Source organism: Sardina pilchardus, chromosome 1, assembly GCF_963854185.1.
Source record: "Sardina pilchardus chromosome 1, fSarPil1.1, whole genome shotgun sequence".
In the NCBI taxonomy this organism is placed as follows: domain Eukaryota; kingdom Metazoa; phylum Chordata; class Actinopteri; order Clupeiformes; family Clupeidae; genus Sardina; species Sardina pilchardus.
Window position 1 is genome coordinate 32,000,711 of NC_084994.1, and position 25,031 is coordinate 32,025,741.

The 25,031-nt window shown below is 42.1% G+C and overlaps 1 protein-coding gene across 1 annotated transcript; it reads right to left on the reverse strand.

Moving 5' to 3' along the window:
- Window positions 1-1,268: 1,268 nt before the first annotated feature.
- Window positions 1,269-24,047, reverse strand: LOC134088377 (carcinoembryonic antigen-related cell adhesion molecule 5-like). The gene is made up of 5 exons (XM_062542317.1): window positions 23,818-24,047; window positions 3,048-3,317; window positions 2,355-2,690; window positions 1,525-1,779; window positions 1,269-1,415 (listed from the first exon to the last, which is right to left on the reverse strand). Exons 1-5 carry the CDS (start codon window positions 23,891-23,893, stop codon window positions 1,303-1,305), a joined length of 1,050 nt encoding a protein of 349 aa, XP_062398301.1. The 5' UTR covers window positions 23,894-24,047; the 3' UTR covers window positions 1,269-1,302.
- Window positions 24,048-25,031: the final 984 nt, after the last annotated feature.

The following is a 25,031-nucleotide window of genomic DNA, read 5'->3' on the forward strand; positions in this document are numbered from 1 at the left end:
TTTTTGAGGTAATACAAAGGCAGTATCTACAATTTTGGGGTCAAAGGTCATAACAATGTTTTTTTTTTCTTTTTTTCCCTTCCTATAAAGGTATTCATTGGGCACTTCAAAGAAAACGAGTACAGCACTCCTAGTCATATGTGTAACTTTTTGAAGGCAAGAATAAAGAAAAAAAGTTACACATATGACTATAGGAGTACTGTACTCTCATTTTCTTTCCTCGGTACTCATTTCCACTGATCTAGATAAAGAATGATGGGGTGGCAACAATGGTCTATCCAGTGTTCTTTAGATCAGTGGGAACGAGCCGGACGACTGAGAAAGGAAGGAAGGGAGGATAGATAAAAAGACGAATGAGAAGCGCAAATCGTATGTATCACCACTATTGTACCTGCAACATGCTTGGTTGGCCAGTGTGAAAACTTTGAAGGCATTGTTCTCAGTTTCAATGTTGCCATAGTTACAGCACTTTGCCTTTTTAGTGCAGAACAGCCACCACAAAGTGCATTGTTAATTCAAGGAAAGACAGCCTAAACATCTATGCAACATATTTGCACCCAATACCTATACAGTAAAAAGTGTATGAATACACAGACATCAACTCCTCCGCAAGTCAGATTTTGCTTTATTTGCATTTGTTTTTATTTACACTTACTGTATTTTCATTCATTAGATCATTCTGAGGTCACATATACATTTAAACTCATAACACAAATACTACGAGCCTGTTTTGAAAATTATAATTACACAGATATTTGCGTAGCTATGGCTGCTTTTCAATCAAACTCAGGCATTTATCATTCTACAGCAAACAATGCATGGGAAAATATATACAACCAAATGAGTCCACGCGATGAACAACCATATAAGTAAAAAAATTAAATAAATAATAATAATGTAATAATAATAATGAGATAACTATGTGACATGAATGTATGTGTGCCACTTTGTATACAGAAGCTTTTGGGGGGGGAGGGGAGGTTAGTTTAAATGGTTAAATTATGCCATAGTGAATTATTGTAGTGAGAGCTTTTATTTTGAAACATTTGTGGGCAGAGGCCGGGAGTCATAGTTGATGACAACTGACAGTTGAAATGGCTGAACAGTTAAACAGTTGAGCAGTTTAAATAGTTAAATCATTTAACGGTGAATTATTGTAGCAAAGACTTTTATTTTCAACAGTTGCACTGCTACTTAGGACCAAAAATGGTTCTACTGCATGCTTCCTATATGGCACCCCATGAAGGGTTGAAGGGTTCATCAAAAGAACCCCCCCCCCCCCCCTTGAAAGCCTGCATAGTTCTATATAACACCTGAGCCCCTTTTTTTAAGTGTGATATAAACTGCACTTATAATAATAACTACCAACACCGCCACTAATACTACAGCACCGATTATGACTCCAATCTGGTTGCCTGAGAAAGGGAGAGGGAGAGAGAGATGGCAATAGAACAAATAAGTGGGTTACAAAAAACAGTGCATGTATGAAAATTAAAGAAAGGAAGGCTTCTACATCCTACTCACCCTTCATCTCGACTTTCACGTCCATCTTTGCAGACGATTCTCCTTGGTCGTTCCTGATGATGCACTCATAAACACCCTTGTTGTCCTCAGTAAAAGAGTCGATCAGGTGAACGTTGTTGTTACCCAGTAACTCCACACCGTTGTGCTTCCACTGGAAGGAGGGGCTGGGGTTGGCATCAGCCATGCAGCTCAACTCCAGTTTGTCACCAACACTGATGCTCATGTTCCCAGTGCTGTTCAGTACTCTGGGTTTATCTGCCAAGGGAAGAACAGGGAAACAGAATACAGAATGAGAATGACACATAATCACCAAGTTAATATAAGGATATTGCAGGGAGAACAACATGATTATCAGATGTCCTGCTGTAAGTTTTCTGGGTTTTTTTTACACTTCTGGATAACACTTCTGGACACAAACTGCATTCCGTTGTCCTTGTACTTGTATTGTAACTCAATCTTTTGAGAATGAACACTAGTCTGGGGAGTCTGCTGTATTTCTACTGCACAGGATGCATGATCAATGGGCATAGTTCAAATGACTCTGTACGCTTGAGCAGTTCTTCAACCAATCAGACCAACGCTTTGGGTGCGTCTGGTGGATAAGCCCATCTGTGACTGGACACAGCCAACATGGACAGGAGGCAGGAGAAACGCAGGTTTTCCAGCCTGAGCTGCAGGGCAACATCCAACTGCTGGCAGATCGAGATGGGTTTACCCAGTCTACTTGTATTCTGCACAATGACAATAAAGTTGAATCTAATCTAATCTGAAATTGAAGAAGCATATTCAGTACAAACAGTATAAAGATTGCAAATCATTAATCAACACACAAAAAACTTCCAGCGGGATCCTGTTGGATCTGGTGTCAGGAATGGGCTCAGCTGTGTGCATATCCAGTTGGGCAGCACAGCTGTAGGAGGCTTTGTGGTCCTCTCTGGAGGCTGTGATTTCCATAGTAGCTTTCACAGTGACGTTCTGAGACTGATCGCCCTCAACAGTGAACTCAGGGCGTCCTGAACGTTGCAGCTCGTCGTCCCCTCTGAACCAGATGACGGTGAGTTTGTTCACTGGAGCCACACTCTGAACCTCACACTGCAGTGAGTACTGCTGCCCCTCCACCAGTGGACCAGCATCGCTTATATAAAGGGCCACATGCTCTGGCATTTCTGTAGAGAAACACACACACACACACACACACACGCACACACACACACCAAAACAGATTAACTTCACTTTTGTATTTGTTGTCATGATGATGATGATGTCAATGATGTCAGTATTTATTTTCAGTTCCCATGAAATGTTATAAGTTGGTCTATTCTGAGGCAGTAAATCAGTCAGTGTCATTGAAATGATCAAAAAACACATGTGTGCTCAATATCAATACCATAAACAGAATATACAGAATATTTGTTTTTCTGTATATATATATATATATATATATATACTTTATTTTTCTTTGAATATGTGGTACTCAAGCATCAACCTTGGATTTATTCACAGGAAACAACAGATTAACTTACTATAAATGGTGATGGGTAGAGAAGTCGAACATTGTCCATCTTCAGAGTTGGCGAAGCATGATATGCCTCCATTCAGTGACCAGTCAGTGACGTTGTCCACACTCCACACCAGCTGCCGTACGTCATCTTTGATATCTGCTCCCACGGTTGCCTCCCAGCCCATCATGAGAGCACTGTACTGAACTCGGCAGGTTGCTGTAGCTGGACCTCCGTACTTCACCACCAGAGCAGGAGGGTCAATCACTGGCTCCTTCCCAGAACAGCCCTGACCTGCTCCCCAGAACACCCAGGACAAACAGGAAGCAATGAGAAGGTATAGGACTCAGTCTGACAGTTAAAGAAGTTCAGGAACCATCTCTGCAGGTTCCTTTTGGCATTCTACCCTCACACCAGCAACTCTGGATTCTATGTGTAACTGGGTGCTTCATGAATATCGCACACATGAACATCAAACTTGATCTATCTTTGACGTGGACGTGATGTCAGCTCAAGTGCTAATGTATTACATGTTTATTATTAAACTAGATGTACTAGATGAGTGTGTGTGTGTGTGTGTGTGTGTGTGCCTGCCTATGTGTGCATGTATCTTTGTATGTGTTAATGCATGCGTGTGTGTAGTGTACAATCACTAAATGTACACATATATTCATTTATTGTATGGTCCCCCATGAACCAATGCATACATTCAGAGGGTGTCATAATGATCCTATACATCCTACAAATGTCATGCAGTTTGGAACCTGTCAACCAAAGATACCTGCGATTACAATGCCTCAATGCTATTTCATTTTCGACTACAGTATGTGGCCATCACAGCTAGTCAGAAAAAGATAAACCACGCAGAACTGCATAGTGTATTTTAATTTCACTTTCTGTTTCTCTCAGAACAGAGTCGTTGAAAACATGCTGGCTTTGATTAGAGGAATTGATAGTGCTAATGGATTGACAGACGATTATCAAATGACGATTTCTACCCTTACCGAACTATCTTAACACCTTAACCCCCGTCTAATAATCTTTCACATGCTTGATCAATGATGCAACAATTCAAACGGAAGTGTTGAAACAGAACTTGTAGAAATAGGCTATTTGTTCATACTAGGCTTATTCATTTTAGGAACTTTCTTTTGACTGTTTCATAGCTTTATTAGTCTACCTGATACATGGAAGAAGTCAGAACACAGGAGGGAGATCCAGAGCAGTATCCGGAGAGGGATGATCCATTCCATGCCTGTGTCCCAGGAGAACTGTTGAGAAGTGGGTTACTTGTGCTTGTAAATCTGGTAACATAAAACAAAAAAAGGAAATTGGTCCTAGACCAATGTGAGATAGCTTCGGTGTTTCTTTAAAATCACGGCGCTGGTGATACCACTGCCGCCGCGGAAGAATTTTGCTTGGTTTACGGTGCGTCTGTTCAGTTCGGGTTTTCTTCGGTGAACTATCTGTGTCTTGACTGCAAAGGTATGTTTATGGCTCATTGTGTTCCGGTGTAGTCATATCGCATGATTAGATATTCTAAAGTCCACTCTCACCCTAGGGTTCAGGCTAGGGCAATGTTACTCATTCAGAGCATCATTCATTGGTGCCTTTGCTGCCCTTTCGGTTTGACCAGCGTGGTTAAGTTGGTTTTATATTGGATTTTGGATATTCGACACATTCTAAAAAATCTATTTAGCACTGGCTGTGTCACACAACATACTTTGATGTGTTGGTCTACCTACACAACACAAAGGTTGTTTTGTTGACAAAAAAAATGATTGTAACCATTTCATAATATTGATGTAGCCTTTAAAAAATATAGAGAATCAAAGGGTGCTATGCAGGTTTTTGGCGACGTTTTACGCTTGCAGATTTCTCTGCAGAGCTTCCCCTACAACTTTAGCGTGTACAGTGTTGGGAAGGATACTTTCAAAACGTATTCCGTTACAGAATACAAAATACATGCCCAAAAATGTAATGTGTAAGGTATTCCGTTACGTTACTCAATCTGAGTAACGTATTCTGAATACTTGGATTACTTCCGCATTGAAATGCATTTTATAGGCTAAGTGTAGGAATGCGCCCATCAAATCCAGTTTAGGCCTATTCTGGTGTGTTCTTCTGTTCCAAATGGCTGAATGCGGCCCACATAGGAGAATGTGAATTCAACTAAGCTACCTGATACAACTATAAAATAGCCAGGTGACCAGTAAATCTAAAGCAGGCGTCTTCCTCAGGCTAATTTACTACTTCTTTACTACTACCGCTTTAAGATTCTTCTTCAAGTTGGAACAGGGACTTATAGAAAATATAAGGTGTGCCTGTGAGATTTTAGATCAACCCAATAAAAGTGAGGGGCGCAGATATATGACAGGTAGGATGCAAATTACCTGAAAGTGTAAATAGCCTACTATACTGTATAGCCTATCAGTGCTCTTAAAATGACCGTGATTGCTAAATGACAATCAAAAAACGCACGTTAAATAGGCTATTCTACTCGCAAGAATAATTTGCTGTCATAGGCTGTACCATAATTAATTTTAAAACGTAAATGTAGCCTAGATCTACTTAGAAACAAATAACCCATAAGCTATTTTAAGATGGAATGGGGAAAAAAAACAGAATGCAGTGCCTATAGAGATGGGTTTTATTGTAGGCTAGGTCTAAATCAACACGTGAACTAGGATTTGTTTATTGATTAGCAAAGACTGTGTAACTGATTAGAAATATATTTTGAACAGACATCAAGAACCACGATAATTGAGGAGCAGAAGTTACTAACACTTACTTTGCTCCAAATCTGTTGTCAGTTATTTCAGTGCCTCCGATAGCGCGTCCATAATGCGCGCTGGATGCGTTTTGACGGGTGTAATGGCTAGTACAAGACGACGGGGCTTGGATTTAAACATGGAAACAATTTCATCTAGATTTCTTTCAGGGAAATGCATGGAGTTGCCTTAATTTATTTAGAGAGTGAATAAACTTCGAAAACAGAGAAGTATCGTCATGTAATCCATAGATTTCAACAATGTAACTGTATTCTAAATACCAACTATTTACATTGTAACTGCACCGGAATATAGTTACTCATAATTTGTATTCTGAATACGTAACGCCGTTACATGTATTCTGTTACTCCCCAACACTGAGCGTGTATATTTCACAACACTCCTCTACCGGTCCTCAATCGGTCAGTCTGCCTTTTCATGAGCTTGATCCCGGTGGCACAAACTTGCATGCGTGTTTTTTCCGCTCAGAGGCGCTAGGGGGAAGCGAGACAGCCGTCATTCAACCCGACATAAGTCGAACAGCCATTCCAATGACTCCAATGACGTTTTCACCTACCCATGTCAAAACACATCTGATGAACCCAGCTAACTGTCCCACATAACACTTGATACATACCTCTCACGTTTCAATGCGTGCACTGCACTGGCTCTGGTGCGCGGCGCTACTTTGATAGCACAGGTAGCTAGCCCAGTTCATTCGGATCCAAACAGAGAGAAATGACCAAACATATCCATGTTTTCCCTATTAAAGTATAGTAACAGGAGTAGTCACATGACCAAGTATGGTGAGACAAAATAAAATGTGGTGCATTTCTAAGCGGGTAAGAGGGATGACTATGGTGTGTGGCGGAATAACACTTGGGAGCACTTCGACTCGGCACAGTAATATCAAAGATCGTATTGTTACTAAGATGAATCATAAAGGGGGTTTTCAATGGAATGAAATGGTGCCCACTTGCCACTCATATGAGTACCCTCATATGAGTCGTCTCGCTTTATAAACCGTCTCTGGTAATATCATCACTCTTGCACTTTCAGTTTCACTTTGGAGTGAGGATATTACTGATTACTGACTAGGATAATTTTTGGAAATACGCTCATTTTCCACCTCCCCTCGAGCAAAACAATCGATATTTACCTTGTTCCCGATCATCCAGCCATTCTGTGAGTCTGGCGATACAACTTTTAGCTTCAGCCTAGCATAGATCATTGAATCGGATTAGACCATTAGCTTCTCGCCTGCTAGCTTCATGTTTAAAAGTGACTAAGATTTCAGGTAATTTTCCCATTTAAAACGTGTCTCCTCTCAAGTTAGAAAGTGCAATAAGACCAACTGAAAATGAAACCTGGCGTTTTTCTAGGCTGATTTGACAGCCTAGAAAAACGTACATTTGCAAACGTACCATAGGCGCAGTGATATCGTACGCAGCATCTGAAAATAGTCCCCATAGACAACAAGCAGTAGTAGTGCCAGTAGTTTGCAAGTTGCCTTGATTATTACGCCAGATGAGAGTGTAGTTCCATGTCAAATCAGCCTAGAAAAACGCCAGGTTTCATTTTCAGTTGGTCTTATTGCACTTTCTAACTTGAGAGGAGACACGTTCCCTGTGCGGGCCCGATGCTATATACCACAGACATGTTTTGGGGGGCTACCCAAAATGAGATGGCAGGCCATATCAAATTCAAATGAACTCTTTTTATGCTTGCAGAAGCTTAACAGTTTATGATGAATAAATTACATTAAACCCATTTGTGTGTTAAATTGTTTACACATGCTAATTATGAATTGATCTTCCACCGTAGAAAATGTGGAGAGGCTAGGGAACATATTTGTTAAGATATTAATGCCCTAACATGGCATGTGATGATTTTCAAGCTGTAAAAATGAAACAATTTCAAGGTCTGAAAAAGATATTAAGACAGATGATTTGCACAGAAATATTTCACAGGCCTTGGTTGTAGGACAAAGCTTGAACAAAATCTGAGACGGTGCAGCAACAACCTTATCTGATTTGACACGGATTGACTCAATAGCTTTTCTAAATTTCTAATGATTTTTTCAACTGTTAACCCTTTTCAATCTGGCCATGTTAACCATAAAGTAATCAACACTGACATCTATCAAACTTCATAAACAAATCTTTCATAACTTGAATTAAGATTATGACTAACCTTTTCATTTTAAATAACAGCCACCACAAAGTCAGACTTCAGCACTTATTTTTACTCGGAGATCATTCTGAGGTCACATATACTTTTAAAATCATAACACAAATACTGAGAGTCTGTTTTAATAATTACACAACTATTTGCATAGCTATGACTGCTTTTAAATTAAACTTAAAGGAATAGTTCCGAATGTTGGACATAGGACAGTCAGTGGAAACCGCTTTCAGCACATTTAATCGGGTCCATCTACTTGCAGAGTTTGCCGGTGCTATAGCGCAGGTCAACGGTTTCTTAAGCCTGCCACTAAAAACAGTCTTACACACTCCACAGAACACCTGAGACAACGTGTCAGACTATCAACGTGAACGTACATGTGTAGCGCCCCCTAGCTGTCTGGCTGTTAATTGGAGTGCGCTCCCCGAATTCTTACTTACAAACTGTGAATATAAGGTTTAATCAATACTGTGTGTAACTAGGTAATTAACACTATTTTGAATGTACTAACACAATAATAAAGCTTTTACACTTAATTACACTAATAAAGCATGTACTAGTATTTAAATGTAAGCTAGTATTCAAATAAAGTTAACCAAAAGTAAATCCTGTGTGACTGTACTTAATCTCTTAAACAGACCCTTAGCAATGAGATATGCAATAACCACTTTTTAAAGTCATTGAACCATTAAACTATCAAATATCAACATTAATTATTCACAAGGCAAACACAAATACGTTTCACTATTTACTTTTCAAATGTAGAATGCACACATTCAACTAGCACCGTAAACAATGCATATAAATCAGTAGGCAGAATATAACCAAAACCTATAGCCGGCAAAAGCTAACTAAATATGAATGGGTACCCAACTAGTTTTAGGAGTTCGAGGTGCAGGCCTGTATCGAGGCTTGGGTTCGTAGAAGCCTAAAACAAAATGGCTGCTTCGCGCGTGGCGCAACAAAAATAAAACACAACTCACAGCCAGGGCAAGATGTCCGCTCCCCTTCTTTCACCACGCAGCGTGGGGCTGGTGATACGGATGGGCGACGTCTCTCCTGACGGAGGCTGTAGCTTCAATAAGCGAGGGCGTCCGTGAAAGCCACCAAGACGAGTGGCCGGGCAGGTCTCTCGTTAGCAGTCTCTCAGTCCAGTCGAGCTAAATCTGGCTGACTAGCTCTTTCCACTCGCGGGAATTCCGTGTTGGAATTCACAAGTCTCTCCACGTTAACACGATAATAAGTCCGGTAATAGTAACGTCAAAGAACAATAGTATACACATAAAAGATTCACGGTCTGTTCATCTACCTGCATATACTAATATTCACTTTATACGTCGTGCTTTTCTAATATTTTCTACTGGCAGCTAGACTGCGCAGCTTCTCACACTCGTGTCTTCTTTTCTCCTCACGTTCTCCTCACGTTCTCCTTCCACTCCCCCACTTCCTACTCCAACCTGACCTCTCACCCCGGATGCTGATTGGATTTATATCAAAGGTAAGTAAATTAAACTAACTTATTTATTTATTCTTGCAGGAATACAGAAACCTTATCTTCTTATTTATCACATTTTTAACCTTTTAACAATGACAATAATAACTTTATGAATTAGTATTAATTTTAACATTTGCATTATGAACATTATGAATTCACATTCCATGTAAATAAACAAACATGAAAATAAAACTTATAATCAAAATTCTATAGGGTTACATCCTCCCCTTACTAAACGTCTAGATGTCCTCATCAGACACTAAAACATCTTAACACCTCAACTCTAGATACTGTTTTAAGTATTAAGCCTTTTTACATGCACTAGGAGTTTTTAACTTAACTTAGTTTTTACCTAACTTAATGATAATGCCTCTATGAACTATTGTTATGGGTTGCTCACTGGCTTTACCAGGTTCATCATAAGTAAGTCTCAGAACTGGTTTTACTTGTCTTTTCTCTGTTGTTCTTGGTCTAAGTATTCTTTCTACTCTTGGTTTGGAGCTCAGTCTCTCTTTTGGTGCACAGACAGGGGTTCTCACAACATCCAGGTCTGCTTCAGAGTCAGAGCATTCCGTATCTGTGACTTCATGACTTTCCGCTTCATTTCTGTCTGGTTCACACTCCACGGCTGGAAGATCAGGACTGGGGTCTCTGCCATCTTCATCACCGGAGCTCTCAGGAATTCTATCAGACACTTCTTTTCTTTCCAGAAGGCGGTCCATATACTCTCTGTACGGCCTGTGTGGTCGGTCATACTCCATATCAGATGAATCTGTTGTCTCTTGGACCTCTTCATGTTGTGTTGTCATCTTCGGTCTTGGTTTCCTTCTTGTTGACCGGGTTCTCGGTCTCGCAGGGGCTTCATCACATGCTTGATCCTCTGGCATTCTCACTGCATGTCCAATAGGTAGCAGGTGATCGCGATGGATGGTCCTAACATTTCTGCCTCCCTCAGGCCTCACACGGTAAACAGGCAAGTTTGGCAGTTTTCCCACAACCACATGAGGCAGTGAACTCCAACGGCTCTCAAGCTTGTGCTTCCCTTTTAGTCCTAAGTTTCTCAGCAGAACCCGATCTCCCTCTTGTATGTTCTGGAAACTAACTTTCTTGTCATAGGCTCTCTTGTTGCGTAGGTGGACCTTGTCTGCTGCTTGACTCGCCAGCTGGTAAGCCCTTTGCAGGTCACGCTTCAAGTTTGCCACATACTGAAAGTGGTTGGCGTCCTCATTCCCATCACTTGATGTTCTGAAGCACAGGTCTACTGGGAGTCTTGCCTCTCTGCCGAACATCAACAAATAGGGAGAGTATCCCGTGGCGTCACTCTTGGTACTATTGTACGCATGTACTAAGGATGCTACATGCCGACTCCAGGACCTCTTCTTTTCTTGACCAAGAGTAGCCAGCATCGAGAGCAGGGTCCGGTTGAAACGCTCCGGCTGGGGATCCCCTTGGGGATGATACGGAGTCGTTCGAGATTTCCGTATGCCCAGAATGGTCAGAAGCTCTCTTATCAACCGGGACTCAAAATCTCTGCCCTGATCTGAGTGAATCCTTGTGGGCAGTCCGTAGTGTACAAAATACTTCTCGACCAGGATCTTTGCCACGGTCAAGGCTTTCTGATTCCTGGCGGGGAAAGCCTGAGCGTATCTGGTAAAGTGGTCTGTCACAATCAGTACATTACTTATGCCACTGCTATCTGGTTCCATTGACAAAAAGTCAATGCACACAAGGTCCATTGGACCACTGCTGACAATTTGATGTAGGGGAGCAGCTTTCTTGCACGGTGTTTTGCGGGTAATGCACAGTCCACAATTTCTGACATATTCCTCCACATCATTCGCCATCTTCGGCCAGTAGAATCTAGCTCTTAGGAGGTCAGTGACTCTTTCTACTCCTAAGTGGCCCATGTCATCATGTAAAGAGTGCAACACCAACTCTCTGTATTCCGCAGGCAATACAAGCTGTAGTGCCTCCTCTGCAGCTTTCTTACTCGCTCGATACAAGAGTCCATCTTTCATAACTAGTCTGCCTACCTCCCTCTTCATCAACAGCATCTCAGGATCTAACTTCTTGTTACTAGGCCAAACCCCCTGCTTTACGGCCTCAATCACAAGCCTGATCACAGAATCATTCCCCTGAGCTTCAATCAGATCAGCCTTTGACAGTTGCTCCAGAGAGTTTAAGCGTAGCTGCGATGGAAAGGCATACACATCAGGGATACATGATGGTGATGCTCCTAACTGTTCAACATATCCAGAGAACACATCAACTTGCACCCTTTTGCAAATGGATTTCACAACATTCTGTGACATACTATCCCATTCACCACACTCAGGGACATCAGCTATGTTACGAGACAACAAGTCAGCATCTATGTTGGCTTTTCCGGGCCTGTATTGAACATCAAAATCATATGTGGCCAAAGCAGCAAGCCACCGATGACCGGTCGCATTGAGCTTAGCAGTAGACAACACGTAGGTCAAAGGATTATTATCAGTGCGCACCGTAAACCTGGCTCCGTAAAGATAATCATGAAATTTATCTACCACTGCCCATTTTAGAGCAAGGAACTCTAACTGATGGACAGGATAACGTTGTTCTGGCGAGCTCAATTTCCTACTGGCGAATGCCACAGGTCTTAATCCTTCCGGATATTCCTGGTACAGAACAGCGCCAAGCCCTTTGAAGCTGGCATCGGTGTGCATCACATACGGCTTATTGGCATCCGCGAAGGCCAACACAGGTGCATTGATCAGACACTGGATAATGCGCTTGAAAGCATCGGTACAGGACTGGTCCCATCTTTCATTGAATGGTTCAGATTCTTTCAAGTAGGTCTTTGTCTTGTCCAGGTCTTTCTTCTTTCCACGCTGTGTGGGCGCATAGCCTTTTGTCAGTTCGGTGAGTGGCCTGACTATGGAGGAGTAATTCGCAATGAAGCGTCGGTAATACCCACAGAACCCAAGGAAAGATCTCAATGACTTTAGGTCTGTGGGTCTAGGCCACTTAGCGACTGCCTCTATTTTGTCAGGGTCAGTGGCAACGCCATTGGCAGACACAATGTGCCCCACATATTTGACACGTGGTTGGCAAAATTGACATTTGTCCATTGACAGTTTCAGTCCAACCTCCTCGAGCCTGTCTAACACCCGCAGGAGGCGCTCTTCATGCTCTTCTAACGAACGTCCAAAGACAATGAGATCATCTAAGTACACCAACACCTGAAGGAGATTCATGTCACCCACAGCTTTCTCCATTAGTCTTTGGAACGTCGCAGGTGCTCCAGTAATGCCTTGTGGCATTCTTTCGAATTGGAAAAATCCAAGAGGACAGATGAAGGCGGTTTTCTCCTTGTCTTCATCCGCCATTGCAATCTGGTAATAACCGCTCCGTAAATCTAGAACGGAAAACCACTTACTCCCAGACAAGCAATCTAAGGCGTCATCTATGCGTGGAGTAGTGTATTGGTCGGGAAGAGTACGGCTGTTCAGTGTCCTGTAATCAATACACATCCTAACACGCCCGTTCTTCTTTCTGGCTACTACTATAGGAGATGCATACTGACTACGCGACTCTTTTATGATTCCAGCTTTCAATAACTCTTGCAAATGCTTACGAACGTCGTCAATGTCAGCTGGGGCTAGGCGTCTTGAACGTTCCCTGAATGGCCTCGGATCCGTCAACCGGATGTGATGTTCTACGTCTTGGGCCAGGCCAACATCCCATTCATGCAAAGAGAACACACTAGCTCTCTCACACAGCTTTTGGCGCAAACGCTCTTTCCACTGATGAGGTATAGGCGAGTCGCCAAACTGAATCAACTTGGGATCTAACTTGGTTGGAACATTCACCGACGCTGTGTCTGTCTTTGGGGAGGGCACCACTGGATCAGCATGACATAGCTGCCCTAACACAGTCCCCACTGGGATAACCGTGTCTCTCAGTGACTCATTCTGTATCAGAACGGTTAAGTGGTCAACATCTACAGCTCTGGCGGGTACAACCATAGGCTGTAGCAGTACCCCAGACGGTAAAGGAACAGTGGTGGAGGCCTCTACCATCAGCATGTCTTGATCCAAAGGTGTCTTCAACTCTACTTCGCAGATAGCAAAACACTCGCCACCAGGAGACAAGGTAAGGGAACCCGGACCCATCCATCTCACGCATCCCACTTCATCCTCTTCTTCCCCAGCGGTTGACTGGTTTGCAGGCAAGACGGAGTCCTTTGCTTTTATGCCGAGTGTCTGTGCTATGTCCACTCCTGCAGTCTCTTTGCACAGTTTAGCTAACCTCTGAAACAGATTGGCGTTGGTGCCTAAGATTACAGAAATCTGCTCAGGACTTTGAGGACTTGGACAAATCAAAGCCAAGACAGAAATGGTCTCATTCGTGCCTGTGACTTTCTCTGGAAACTCCATATCCACCACTACATATCCAAGGTAGGGATAACTCGAGTCACTCAACCCCCATATCGCCAACCCGGACACTGGCTGGATCGGGACATCAGGTAAGTAACGCTTGTACCAAGTCTCAAAGATAATGGTGACTTGTGAGCCACTATCAAGAAGCGCGTCACACTGTTGGCCATTTATCTTTACAGGAACGATTGAGGAAGGGCCAATCAACCCCTGTGGAATATCTCTTTTCAGTGTGACCACCTCACTCTTCTTAGCAGCACACACAGTGCTACCGCTTTGTGTTCCCTGAGAAGATGCTTCACCCTGTTTAGCTCTTCTAAGAGACCGTATCAACTTCTGAATAACTTTAGTCTGATTCTCTGTGTTTCTACATTTTGCAGAAAAGTGTCCATTTTCGCCACAGCGATAACAGAAGTTTCCATCTGAGTCGCTTGTTTGTTGTCTGGTTTCACTCTGTGCAGGTCTAGCTGGTTCCACTCTCAACGCTGCAGCAGGGGCATCAGACACTTTTGACTGTTTCGCTGTCATCTGATTTTGCAACTTTTTCAATTGTTTTTTCAATGCAGCTACTTCAGTATCAGCACATGTCTCTGGAGTGGGCACTTTTATCAATGACTCCTTGCTATCGGCAACTGTGTGGCAAGATTGGGTTGCCATTGAAGCAAACATGGACTTAAGTTCTTTCATTTCTGATTTTAAAGCCTGAATATCCAACTGTCTACTATCCATATCAGCGTTTGCATGGACTCGCTGCACAGATGAATTCAGTTTCATTCTGGAAGACTCATATTCTTCTTCATTGCGGATCTCACTCAAAAGCTCAAGAAAGGATGGTGGGCTTTCCTTCCGTTCTCTAAGCTTAAGCTGAACCAACATCATGTCGGAGTGAACGGCACCTCTAAGCAGCTGTTCGACTCGAGCACGATTTGCACGGTCAAGGGGAAGACCTCCACGACGAACCACTTTGGTCAAAGAAAGTTCTAATCGCCTTAAATAATCAGACAGTTTCTCTTTCGGTTGCTGTTGTAGCAGCCGAAAAGCAAAATACAGATCTTCACCTGTCTCCGCAGATCCAAAAGCACTTTCGATGGCCTCTAGACATTGAGCCGGACTAACATCACGGTCAGCGGTCCGTACAGCCTTTACCACCGCTAATGCAGGACCCTTAAGACTCTCCATTATGCGCCGCCTCTTCTCCTTAGAAGAGCAATCACTCTCCTCTACCATAAGGCGTGCATGCTCGAGCCAATGCTCAAACGACTCTTCCCCAGTTGGGGTCGGCAACGTTCCCGAGAAAAGCCGCAAACGACGGTAACTACTATTTTCACCTGACGGTTTCTCCATCTTTACTAGTAAGTCACTCACCGCACGAATAATAGACTCAGCCGAGCTACCATTTCCAGCATTCCCTAACAAATTCTCCAATGGGCTCTGAGGATTCTCATTCAACCCAGAACTCTCAGATAACACAGGACCATCAGACACCATCACAATCTGCCACGTCGCTGTTCCACCACTAGGCAACACTTCAGAGGGAACCTTACCAGGCTCTACCTTCTCTTTGCACTCACATAGAACAGTTATACGGTTCAGCTTTTCGTTGAATGCGCGCCCTCTCACACGCACTCGACCCAACACTTTGACGGTTTCCATGGTTTCTTCAATCTGTGAGATCTCTAGTCCTTCTGGAACAAGCACCATGAGGGTATGAGCCTCATCCAATCCCTCTCCACGGCACCATGCTTGGAGCTCTTTTACTAATGCTGTGTGTCTACTCTGAGCCATGTTCAAATAGGATTGTATTTTACTATTCACGAAGCTGAGTTGCTATTTTCTTTAAGTGACTAATAAAATGTTAAAGAGAAAAACTTAAATTGTCTGCTAATTAGAAATGACTAATTACCTAATTAAGCATTAATTAAACCCATCCCGGACGAGCCCCCATTTTATGTAGCGCCCCCTAGCTGTCTGGCTGTTAATTGGAGTGCGCTCCCCGAATTCTTACTTACAAACTGTGAATATAAGGTTTAATCAATACTGTGTGTAACTAGGTAATTAACACTATTTTGAATGTACTAACACAATAATAAAGCTTTTACACTTAATTACACTAATAAAGCATGTACTAGTATTTAAATGTAAGCTAGTATTCAAATAAAGTTAACCAAAAGTAAATCCTGTGTGACTGTACTTAATCTCTTAAACAGACCCTTAGCAATGAGATATGCAATAACCACTTTTTAAAGTCATTGAACCATTAAACTATCAAATATCAACATTAATTATTCACAAGGCAAACACAAATACGTTTCACTATTTACTTTTCAAATGTAGAATGCACACATTCAACTAGCACCGTAAACAATGCATATAAATCAGTAGGCAGAATATAACCAAAACCTATAGCCGGCAAAAGCTAACTAAATATGAATGGGTACCCAACTAGTTTTAGGAGTTCGAGGTGCAGGCCTGTATCGAGGCTTGGGTTCGTAGAAGCCTAAAACAAAATGGCTGCTTCGCGCGTGGCGCAACAAAAATAAAACACAACTCACAGCCAGGGCAAGATGTCCGCTCCCCTTCTTTCACCACGCAGCGTGGGGCTGGTGATACGGATGGGCGACGTCTCTCCTGACGGAGGCTGTAGCTTCAATAAGCGAGGGCGTCCGTGAAAGCCACCAAGACGAGTGGCCGGGCAGGTCTCTCGTTAGCAGTCTCTCAGTCCAGTCGAGCTAAATCTGGCTGACTAGCTCTTTCCACTCGCGGGAATTCCGTGTTGGAATTCACAAGTCTCTCCACGTTAACACGATAATAAGTCCGGTAATAGTAACGTCAAAGAACAATAGTATACACATAAAAGATTCACGGTCTGTTCATCTACCTGCATATACTAATATTCACTTTATACGTCGTGCTTTTCTAATATTTTCTACTGGCAGCTAGACTGCGCAGCTTCTCACACTCGTGTCTTCTTTTCTCCTCACGTTCTCCTCACGTTCTCCTTCCACTCCCCCACTTCCTACTCCAACCTGACCTCTCACCCCGGATGCTGATTGGATTTATATCAAAGGTAAGTAAATTAAACTAACTTATTTATTTATTCTTGCAGGAATACAGAAACCTTATCTTCTTATTTATCACATTTTTAACCTTTTAACAATGACAATAATAACTTTATGAATTAGTATTAATTTTAACATTTGCATTATGAACATTATGAATTCACATTCCATGTAAATAAACAAACATGAAAATAAAACTTATAATCAAAATTCTATAGGGTTACACATGTCTGTGTTGCTGTTGATAGAATAATGTTATAAATAAAACTAACTTGCATCGCATTGCAATAGTTATACTTGTTGCTAAGAAACTAGTCCCTCAAAATGTAATGTGATCACTGAAATGCAAGGCTAGTTTTATTTCTAACATTATTCTATCAACACAGACATCTACATCAATAGTCTAATGTTATAATTTATTTGTCTCAGGTGTTCTGTGGAGTGGGTAAGACTGTTTTTAGTGGCAAGCTTAAGAAATCGTTGACTTGCACTTGCCTAGCACCGGTGAACTCTACAACTAGATGGACCGGAAGAAATGTGCTGAAAACTATCTCCACTGACCTACTGTACCTATATCACTCTGGCTTCATTGGAAATGAGGTCTTATGTCCACAATTCCGAACTATTCCTTTAAACTACGCAATTCCGTTATATGTAGTTACTCCCCAACCATGTCAATTCAAATGCATTGTTAGTTCAAGAAAGACCCTATACATTGAATATGCACCCAATAGCTTTATAGTAAAACATCCTGACAATATTTAGGAATACGCACGCACGCACACACACACACACACACACACACACACACACACACACACACACACACACACACACACACACACACACACACACACACACACACACACACACACACACACACACACACACACACACACACACACACACACACGTGCTCCCTTATGCTCATGGCTTTTTGAAGAATTTCCACCAGATCAGAACTGCACCTAGAATAACTAGGACCAACACCAGCACTACACCAATTATGACTCCACTCTGGTTGCCTGAGAGACAGAGAGAGAGAGAGAGAGAGAGAGAGAGAGAGAGAGAGAGAGAGATGCCAATAGAATGAATAGGTGGGTTACAAAAAAACAGTACAGGTATGAAAAGAAAAGAAAAGACACTTCTACAGCCGTACTCACCCTTCACCTCGACTTTCACGTCCATCTTTGCAGACACTGCTCCTTGGTCGTTCCTGATGATGCACTCATAAACACCCTTGTTGTCCTCAGTGACAGAGTCGATCAGGAGCGTATCATTGTTGTTACCCGGTAACTCCACACCGTTGTGCTTCCAGTGGAAGGAGGGGCTGGGGTTGGCATCAGCCATGCAGCTCAACTCCAGTTTGTCACCAACACTGATGGTCATGTCCCCAGTGCTGTTTAGCACGCTGGGTTTATCTGGGTTTAAATAAAGAAATAAATAAAAAGATAGATAGATAGATAGATAGATAGATAGATAGATAGATAGATAGATAGATAGATGAATAAATAAAGCTGGTCACAAATCAAAGCTTTTACAGCAATGACAGTCACATTTCCTTTCACAGCTATCTCAGCTACATGTGGCTACTACTAGTGCTGCTAACAGTAGTAGATTTGTTCTTCACATCAGACATTTCTAGTCAAAGACATGCCAAATTATATATATATCCTGTCCTGTCTACACAACCTGTATATACTTTGTTTTTCACTTTGCGCTTTTCTGCACTTCTGGTTAGACGCAAACTGCATTGTGTTGTATTTGTACTTGTACTCTGCAGAATGACAGAGCTGAATCTAGTCTAATCTAATCTAAAATTGTAGAAGCATATTCAGTACAAACAGTATAACAATTCAAAATCATAATATTAATCAACATACAAAACACTTCCAGTCGGATACTACTGGATCTGGTGTCAGGAATGGGCTCAGCTGTGTTCATATCCAGATGAGCTGCACAGCTGTAGAATGCTCTGTGGTCCTCTCTGGAAGCTGTGATACTCAGAATAGTGCTCACAGTGACGTCCTGAGATGGATCTCCCTCAACAGTGAACTGAGTGAAGCTTGACTGTTCCAGCTCGTCGTCCCCTCTGAACCAGATGACGGCGAGTTTGTTCACTGGAGCCACACTCTGAACCTCACACTGCAGTGAGAAGTTCTGTCCCTCCACCAGTGGACCCGTGTGATTTACGAAGCTAAGGGTCACATTCTCTGGAATCTCTGTAGACAGACACAGACACACACACACACACACACACACACACAGAGAGAGAGAGAAATGATCTGCTTTAGCACTGCAAACATATTTGTCATGCTAATAAAGTTGTTTCCCATGAAAAGTTATAAGCTGAGGCAGTAAAACACTGAAACTGTCAGTGTCAGTGATGAAATGATCAAAAAACGAGATGTACCGCATAGCGGTACAAAATATGACCGCCGCTCAGTTCTGCACATTCACTCCTCAAAAATAAATGACACTGCATGACAAATGACAATGCATATATCTCCTTCTCTTGCAGCTCATGTGTATAAATGAGTGTTTGACGAGCACAAACGAACAGGAAAGACAGGGGGACATATTGCAAACATTTTGAGCTTTGTTACTCATCATGCTCATGTAGACAGTATAACTATATATTTCCTATGGAATTACTTTAGCAATATGTTCCCCTGTCCTTCCTGTTCGTTCGTGCTCGTCAGTCGGCTTATCGCGACTTGATTCCAAGGGCACCCAGCGGAGAGATTCTATGAAGGCACTGCTTGTAAACAGTCTTTTTTAATAAACTTCCTGTGCATTTCCAAAGTTCTCAGTATCTTGTTTTAAATGTCAGGACCCTCAGAAGTCTACCAATGCAGTGTGGAGTTACTTGGGACATTTTTAATGGTTTAAAAACAGCGATTTAGCTGCATAGGCTACGTAATGCCCAATCTAATAGATTCAAGCCTACTGCAAACTAGGCTGAAAACGGAGGAGTTCGGAATGCTGGGGGTGAGCGAAGGTGCGTCTTACAACACGTGTGAGTACAGCTTAACATGTTTCGGTACAGTTAAGCTCAATTTCACACCAGAATTCTCCTTTAACCAACAACCCTTTCCTGAATAGCATCATCTACAGGTCGATGGGTGTACAGTCACTAAATGTACACATACATTAATTTATGTTATAGCCCCCCAGGGATGAAATTCCACAAACTTGGCATACTCCCAGAGGATGTCCGGTTAATCATACACATATGATTCATAACATTTCATCTTAAGATAGGGGCGATTAAAGCAATATAATATTGCATTTTAACATTTTTACCATGGAGGTGCAAATCACAAATGACTGGTTATAAGCTAAAGGCTGGCTTACATTGTACGATTTTGGTCTATTTTAACAGTTGGCAACTAAATTTCCAAAATCGTTTAGTGTAAGGTGCCAATCTTAGCGGTTTTAAGTCCATCGGAGTCAGTCTTTTTCTAGTTTTGCCGTTACGACAATATCAAACATGTTTGATATTACCGGAAGTCTTTTCAGTCGTGGCTCATGCAAATAGTGACGTGAACATTAAAAAACAATAGTGACCTCGCTCCAACGCCATTATTTGTTATTTAATTTCTTATCAATTATTAGTCTAATTATTCTACGTGACAGAACAGCTCTATACGTTAGACCGGCACATCCGGGAACTTGACTCGCGACGAACGTTCCCGCCCCTTTTTGGGGGAAACAAACTACGTCTCCCATTAACTCCAATGCAAATTAGGCTCAATAAACGTAATTCGTACTGAAAACGTAGGAGTAAATGATAACAGAAAACACAACGAATCAATAGGACCACTCAATATATTACCACTTTGCCGGTCGTTGACCGTGAAAAATACGTTCAAAAGCTTAATTCAATCAAAGTAAAAACATGTCCCTTCGGTCTCCCGAGTAGCCTGCTAGCAGTAGCAGTGGCCAGTGTCATACCCGGACATACTCTTATCTCATTGAATCTCCAGTTAAATAACTAAATTGTTTTCCTGTATTTTTGGCCTCTTATTTTAATTGTAATGTTGTGTAGTTGACTGACAGGCTTGGATGTAAAGTATGTTCGTTAGATAATTCCAACATATGATAATTTCTGTCATAGCCGATAGCCTAGCTGCTAGTGTTAGCCAAGTGTTAGCCTAGATTTCCGTTTTCGTTGGTCTGATTTATTTTTGGTGTAGCCTAATGTTAGGGGTTCTTAGCTTTGTGGTTGGTACACCCAAACACACAGCAACTTCTCGGCATGTCTGTCTACCGCGAACACTGATCTATAAATAATAAGTTATTCGTTATAGATCAGTGACCGTGAACAACACCCGTTCACTTTGGCTTGTTTCAGGCTTGTTCTGAGGGCTTGTTTCCCCAAAAAAGGGGCGTGGCGCAAACAGGCCTGCTCTGTGTGACGCGGCTCCGGTCGAACGTATATCTGTTAGGGATGTCACACATGAAACAATGCTTCAGAAACGTGATGAGTTCCTGTTGATATGTGGCACGATGGAAATAATTTGAAGGAATCTAGTAGCAGTCTTGTAAATAGTGACCCACAGTCTTTGCAAAATCCTAATCTGAGAATGGCCTGTGACTAGACTGTGACTAGAAACTCGATGAATTGTCTTTAGATGTGAGAGGGTCTGAGACTGTAGTCTTTCAAAAATATTTTCCAAATCTTTGCAAAGTCTGTCAATGTGAGGTAGGCTTAAGTTGATGTGGGCTCTTGAGACCAACATACCATAAACATTTCGTCATCCTTAGTTCAGGTAGTTATTTAGGGGGAAAAAATGTTGGGTTTCGGGGGGGCCCCCGACTAAATTTCTGTAAAAGTCTACTGGGGCTACATGCCCACCAAGTTTAATGTGCCCCAGTATTAAGGTGCCCAGGAATTATTGATCAAAAATTCAGAAGGTGACGGGAGAAAAACTTTTAAAAAAAGTAAAACTTTGACAATCACTATATGACCGCTACGCTAGTGGTGGTCATAATACATGTGTGTTTAATACCAATACTGTAAACAAAATAAAACAACAACAGATTCACTCACTGTATATGGTGATGGGTAGAGAAGTCAGACATTGTCCATGGTCAGAGACAGCGTAGCATGATATGCCTCCATTCAGTGACCAGTCAGTGACGTTGTCCACACTCCAGACCAGCTGCTGTACGTCCTCTTTGGTTACTGCTCCCACTGTTGTCTCCCAGCCCATCATAGCATTGTACTGAACTCGGCAGGTTGCTGTAGCTGGACCTCCGTACTTCACCACCAGAGCAGGAGGATCAATCACTGGCTCCTTCCCAGAACAGTCCTGACCTGCTCCCCAGAACACCCAGGAAAAACAGGAAGCAGTGAGCAGGTAGTGATGCAACTCAGTCTGACAGTTTATCTCTGCAGGTTCCTTTAGGCATGAGTTCTAACCCTAATATCATCAACTCTGGATTCTAGACCTTCATGTGTGACTGGGTACTTCATCTCACTGCCATGTGAACATCAAACTTGATCAAACTTGGACATGGACGTCTCGGAGTGTATTTATATATTACACATTTAATACACAGAGGCAACTAAATGTGCTTTAGATTGACAATATAATTAATTATACTTAATATCAAAGAAAAGCATAAAAAGTCAAATACATTAGTAAATTATAAGTAAATAATAGTTTTAAAGCTTATACTGTAAACGATATAAAACACAGTGTACTGATTAAGTAAACTGTGATGCGATCTGAGAAACCCCATCACATGGTGCAATTTGACCAACTCATGATTCTGATACCACCCTAGCATCATCCAAGATTTTGGGAGGATGGTATCCAGGATGTTGCTAGGGGACAGTGTCAAGAATGTTGCTAGGATGATATCAGAATCTTAAGCTGGTCAAATTTCACCAGGGAGGGTTAAAATGGAGCAAAAATCAAGGATTTTTGACCGTAGCCTACCATATGATGGGTTTTTGTATATTTGATCAATTAGCAGAAAGCATCTAATAACAGCTTGATGTGATGTCTAGATTTGAGAATGGCAACAGTTGGAGCATTTGTTATGTCATTCAGGGGCTGGTTCTAAAATGAAACTGCATACTTTAGCATACTACGCTGCGTCATGTTTAGTTGTGACAAGCACAGCGGGCGTCAGTCACAAATATTTATCCTGTGCTCTGAGAGGTCTGGAAGGTATGTATGGCTGAAATATGTTGATCGGTGGTTTGTTCCTGTCTCGTTTAGTGATTTAAAAAACATGCATCAGTGCTTTGTAGTTGTTTGTTGCGATGGTATGCGAGGTTGCGAGGTATGTGAAAGTCCATAAATTGACAACATGGAGGCATAGGACAATGGATTGAAAAATCGATTCTCGATTCCCACCCCTAACATCTAATGCCTTGACACCTCTGACACATTAACGATTGCACAATGCAACTCTCAGGATGGGAGATTTGTCTTGCTGCGACAAGTGCGGAAATGGAGTGGTGAAACAGAAAATGAAGAAGTGTGACTTGCTCAGATGCCTATTCATTTGAAGAACTTACTTTTGACATGTTTCATAAAAGATGTAGGTCTATTTCTTAACAACTTAATCAACTTTGACTTTTGGAATTGGGCTTACCGCTATCACAACAGTTCAGGGCTAAAATACACACACACACACACATACACACACACACACACACACACACACACACACACACACACACACACACACACACACACACACACACACACCACAAACCACTGTGACCTTCAACACTCTACGTCCACATGCACATGTAGCCTAGACCAGCATGCGGTGAGGACTGAGTCAGATAAAGCCGTAATTGTCTGAATTACGCGGTATCAATGTAAACTGGAGCTTTCTTACCTGATACATGGAAGTGGTCAGGACCCCGTAAGGAGATCCAGAGCAGTATTCCGTGGAGGGTAATGATCCATTCCATGCCTGTGTACCGGGAGAGCTGTTGAGAAGTGGGTTGGCTCTGATGTAAGTTTGGGTAAAAAGGAAACTGTAACAAGAACAAGAGTCCGGCCCTCTTCCTGTGTGCGTGTGCGCATGTGTGTGTGTGTGTTACAGTATGTACTTTTGATGATGTAGTCTGTGATGCTGTAGGTTAGGCTGTCATTTTAATCACTGGTTTGGCTAAGGGCTTTGTTTCCGTGTGCCTCTCTGCCTGTTCCTACACACAGCCCTTTTCTCAGGCCTCCTTGTGAGTTTGTTATAGTTTGTTCCTGTTTCATTGCAGACAGACAGATTTATGTTTCTACATTGTGGTTTTCACCTCTTCAGCTTTCACTTTCTTTTTTTTATTATTTGAGGCAAAGTCCTTATAGGTGTGACAGTGCCGTGGGTGTAAACAGACACAAGGTTCTAAATCCACTTACCCGTTAAAATAACCTGAGCATTTCACCGTTAGGGTCAAACAAGTTGTTCATCTGAAGTAGAGGCATAGGCAGTGTCAGGCAGAATAAATACACATGCGATTCAGTGACTCTAGTACGACTACAGATGGCAACTGAAGTTTCCATACTCAAGTAGAAGTACAGATACATCACTAAAAAAAATGTCTCTGGTAAAGGTATAAGCACTGACTCAACTTCTTTACTCAAGTAAAAGTAACAAAGTACAGACTCTGAAATGTACTTAAAGGTTCAGACGATCATCTCCCTGCAAGGAGATCTAGGTGGCCGTGGCCTTGGCCAGGCTAACAGATTATAGCCTACAGCAACGGTATATTAGCCTAGAAATCTAGACGCCCCTAGCAGCAGCAAATCTAATTCTAATCTAAATCAAATCTAACTTGCTGCCGGGGTAGTCTAGCAACTCTCCGTTGACTTGACAGCTTGCCATTCCTGTTCCAACATAACTGTGCACCAGTGCACAAAGCAAGGTCCATAAAGGCATGGTTTGGTGTGGATGACTGTCCTGACCTCAACCCAGTAATATTTTTGGATGGTCGTGCATCATTCCCTCATATATACTTTTTTGATCCCGTGAGGGAAATTTGTTTCTCTGCATTTAACCCAATTTAACCCAATTTAACCCAATTAGAGAACACATTGAGCACACAGTGAACACAC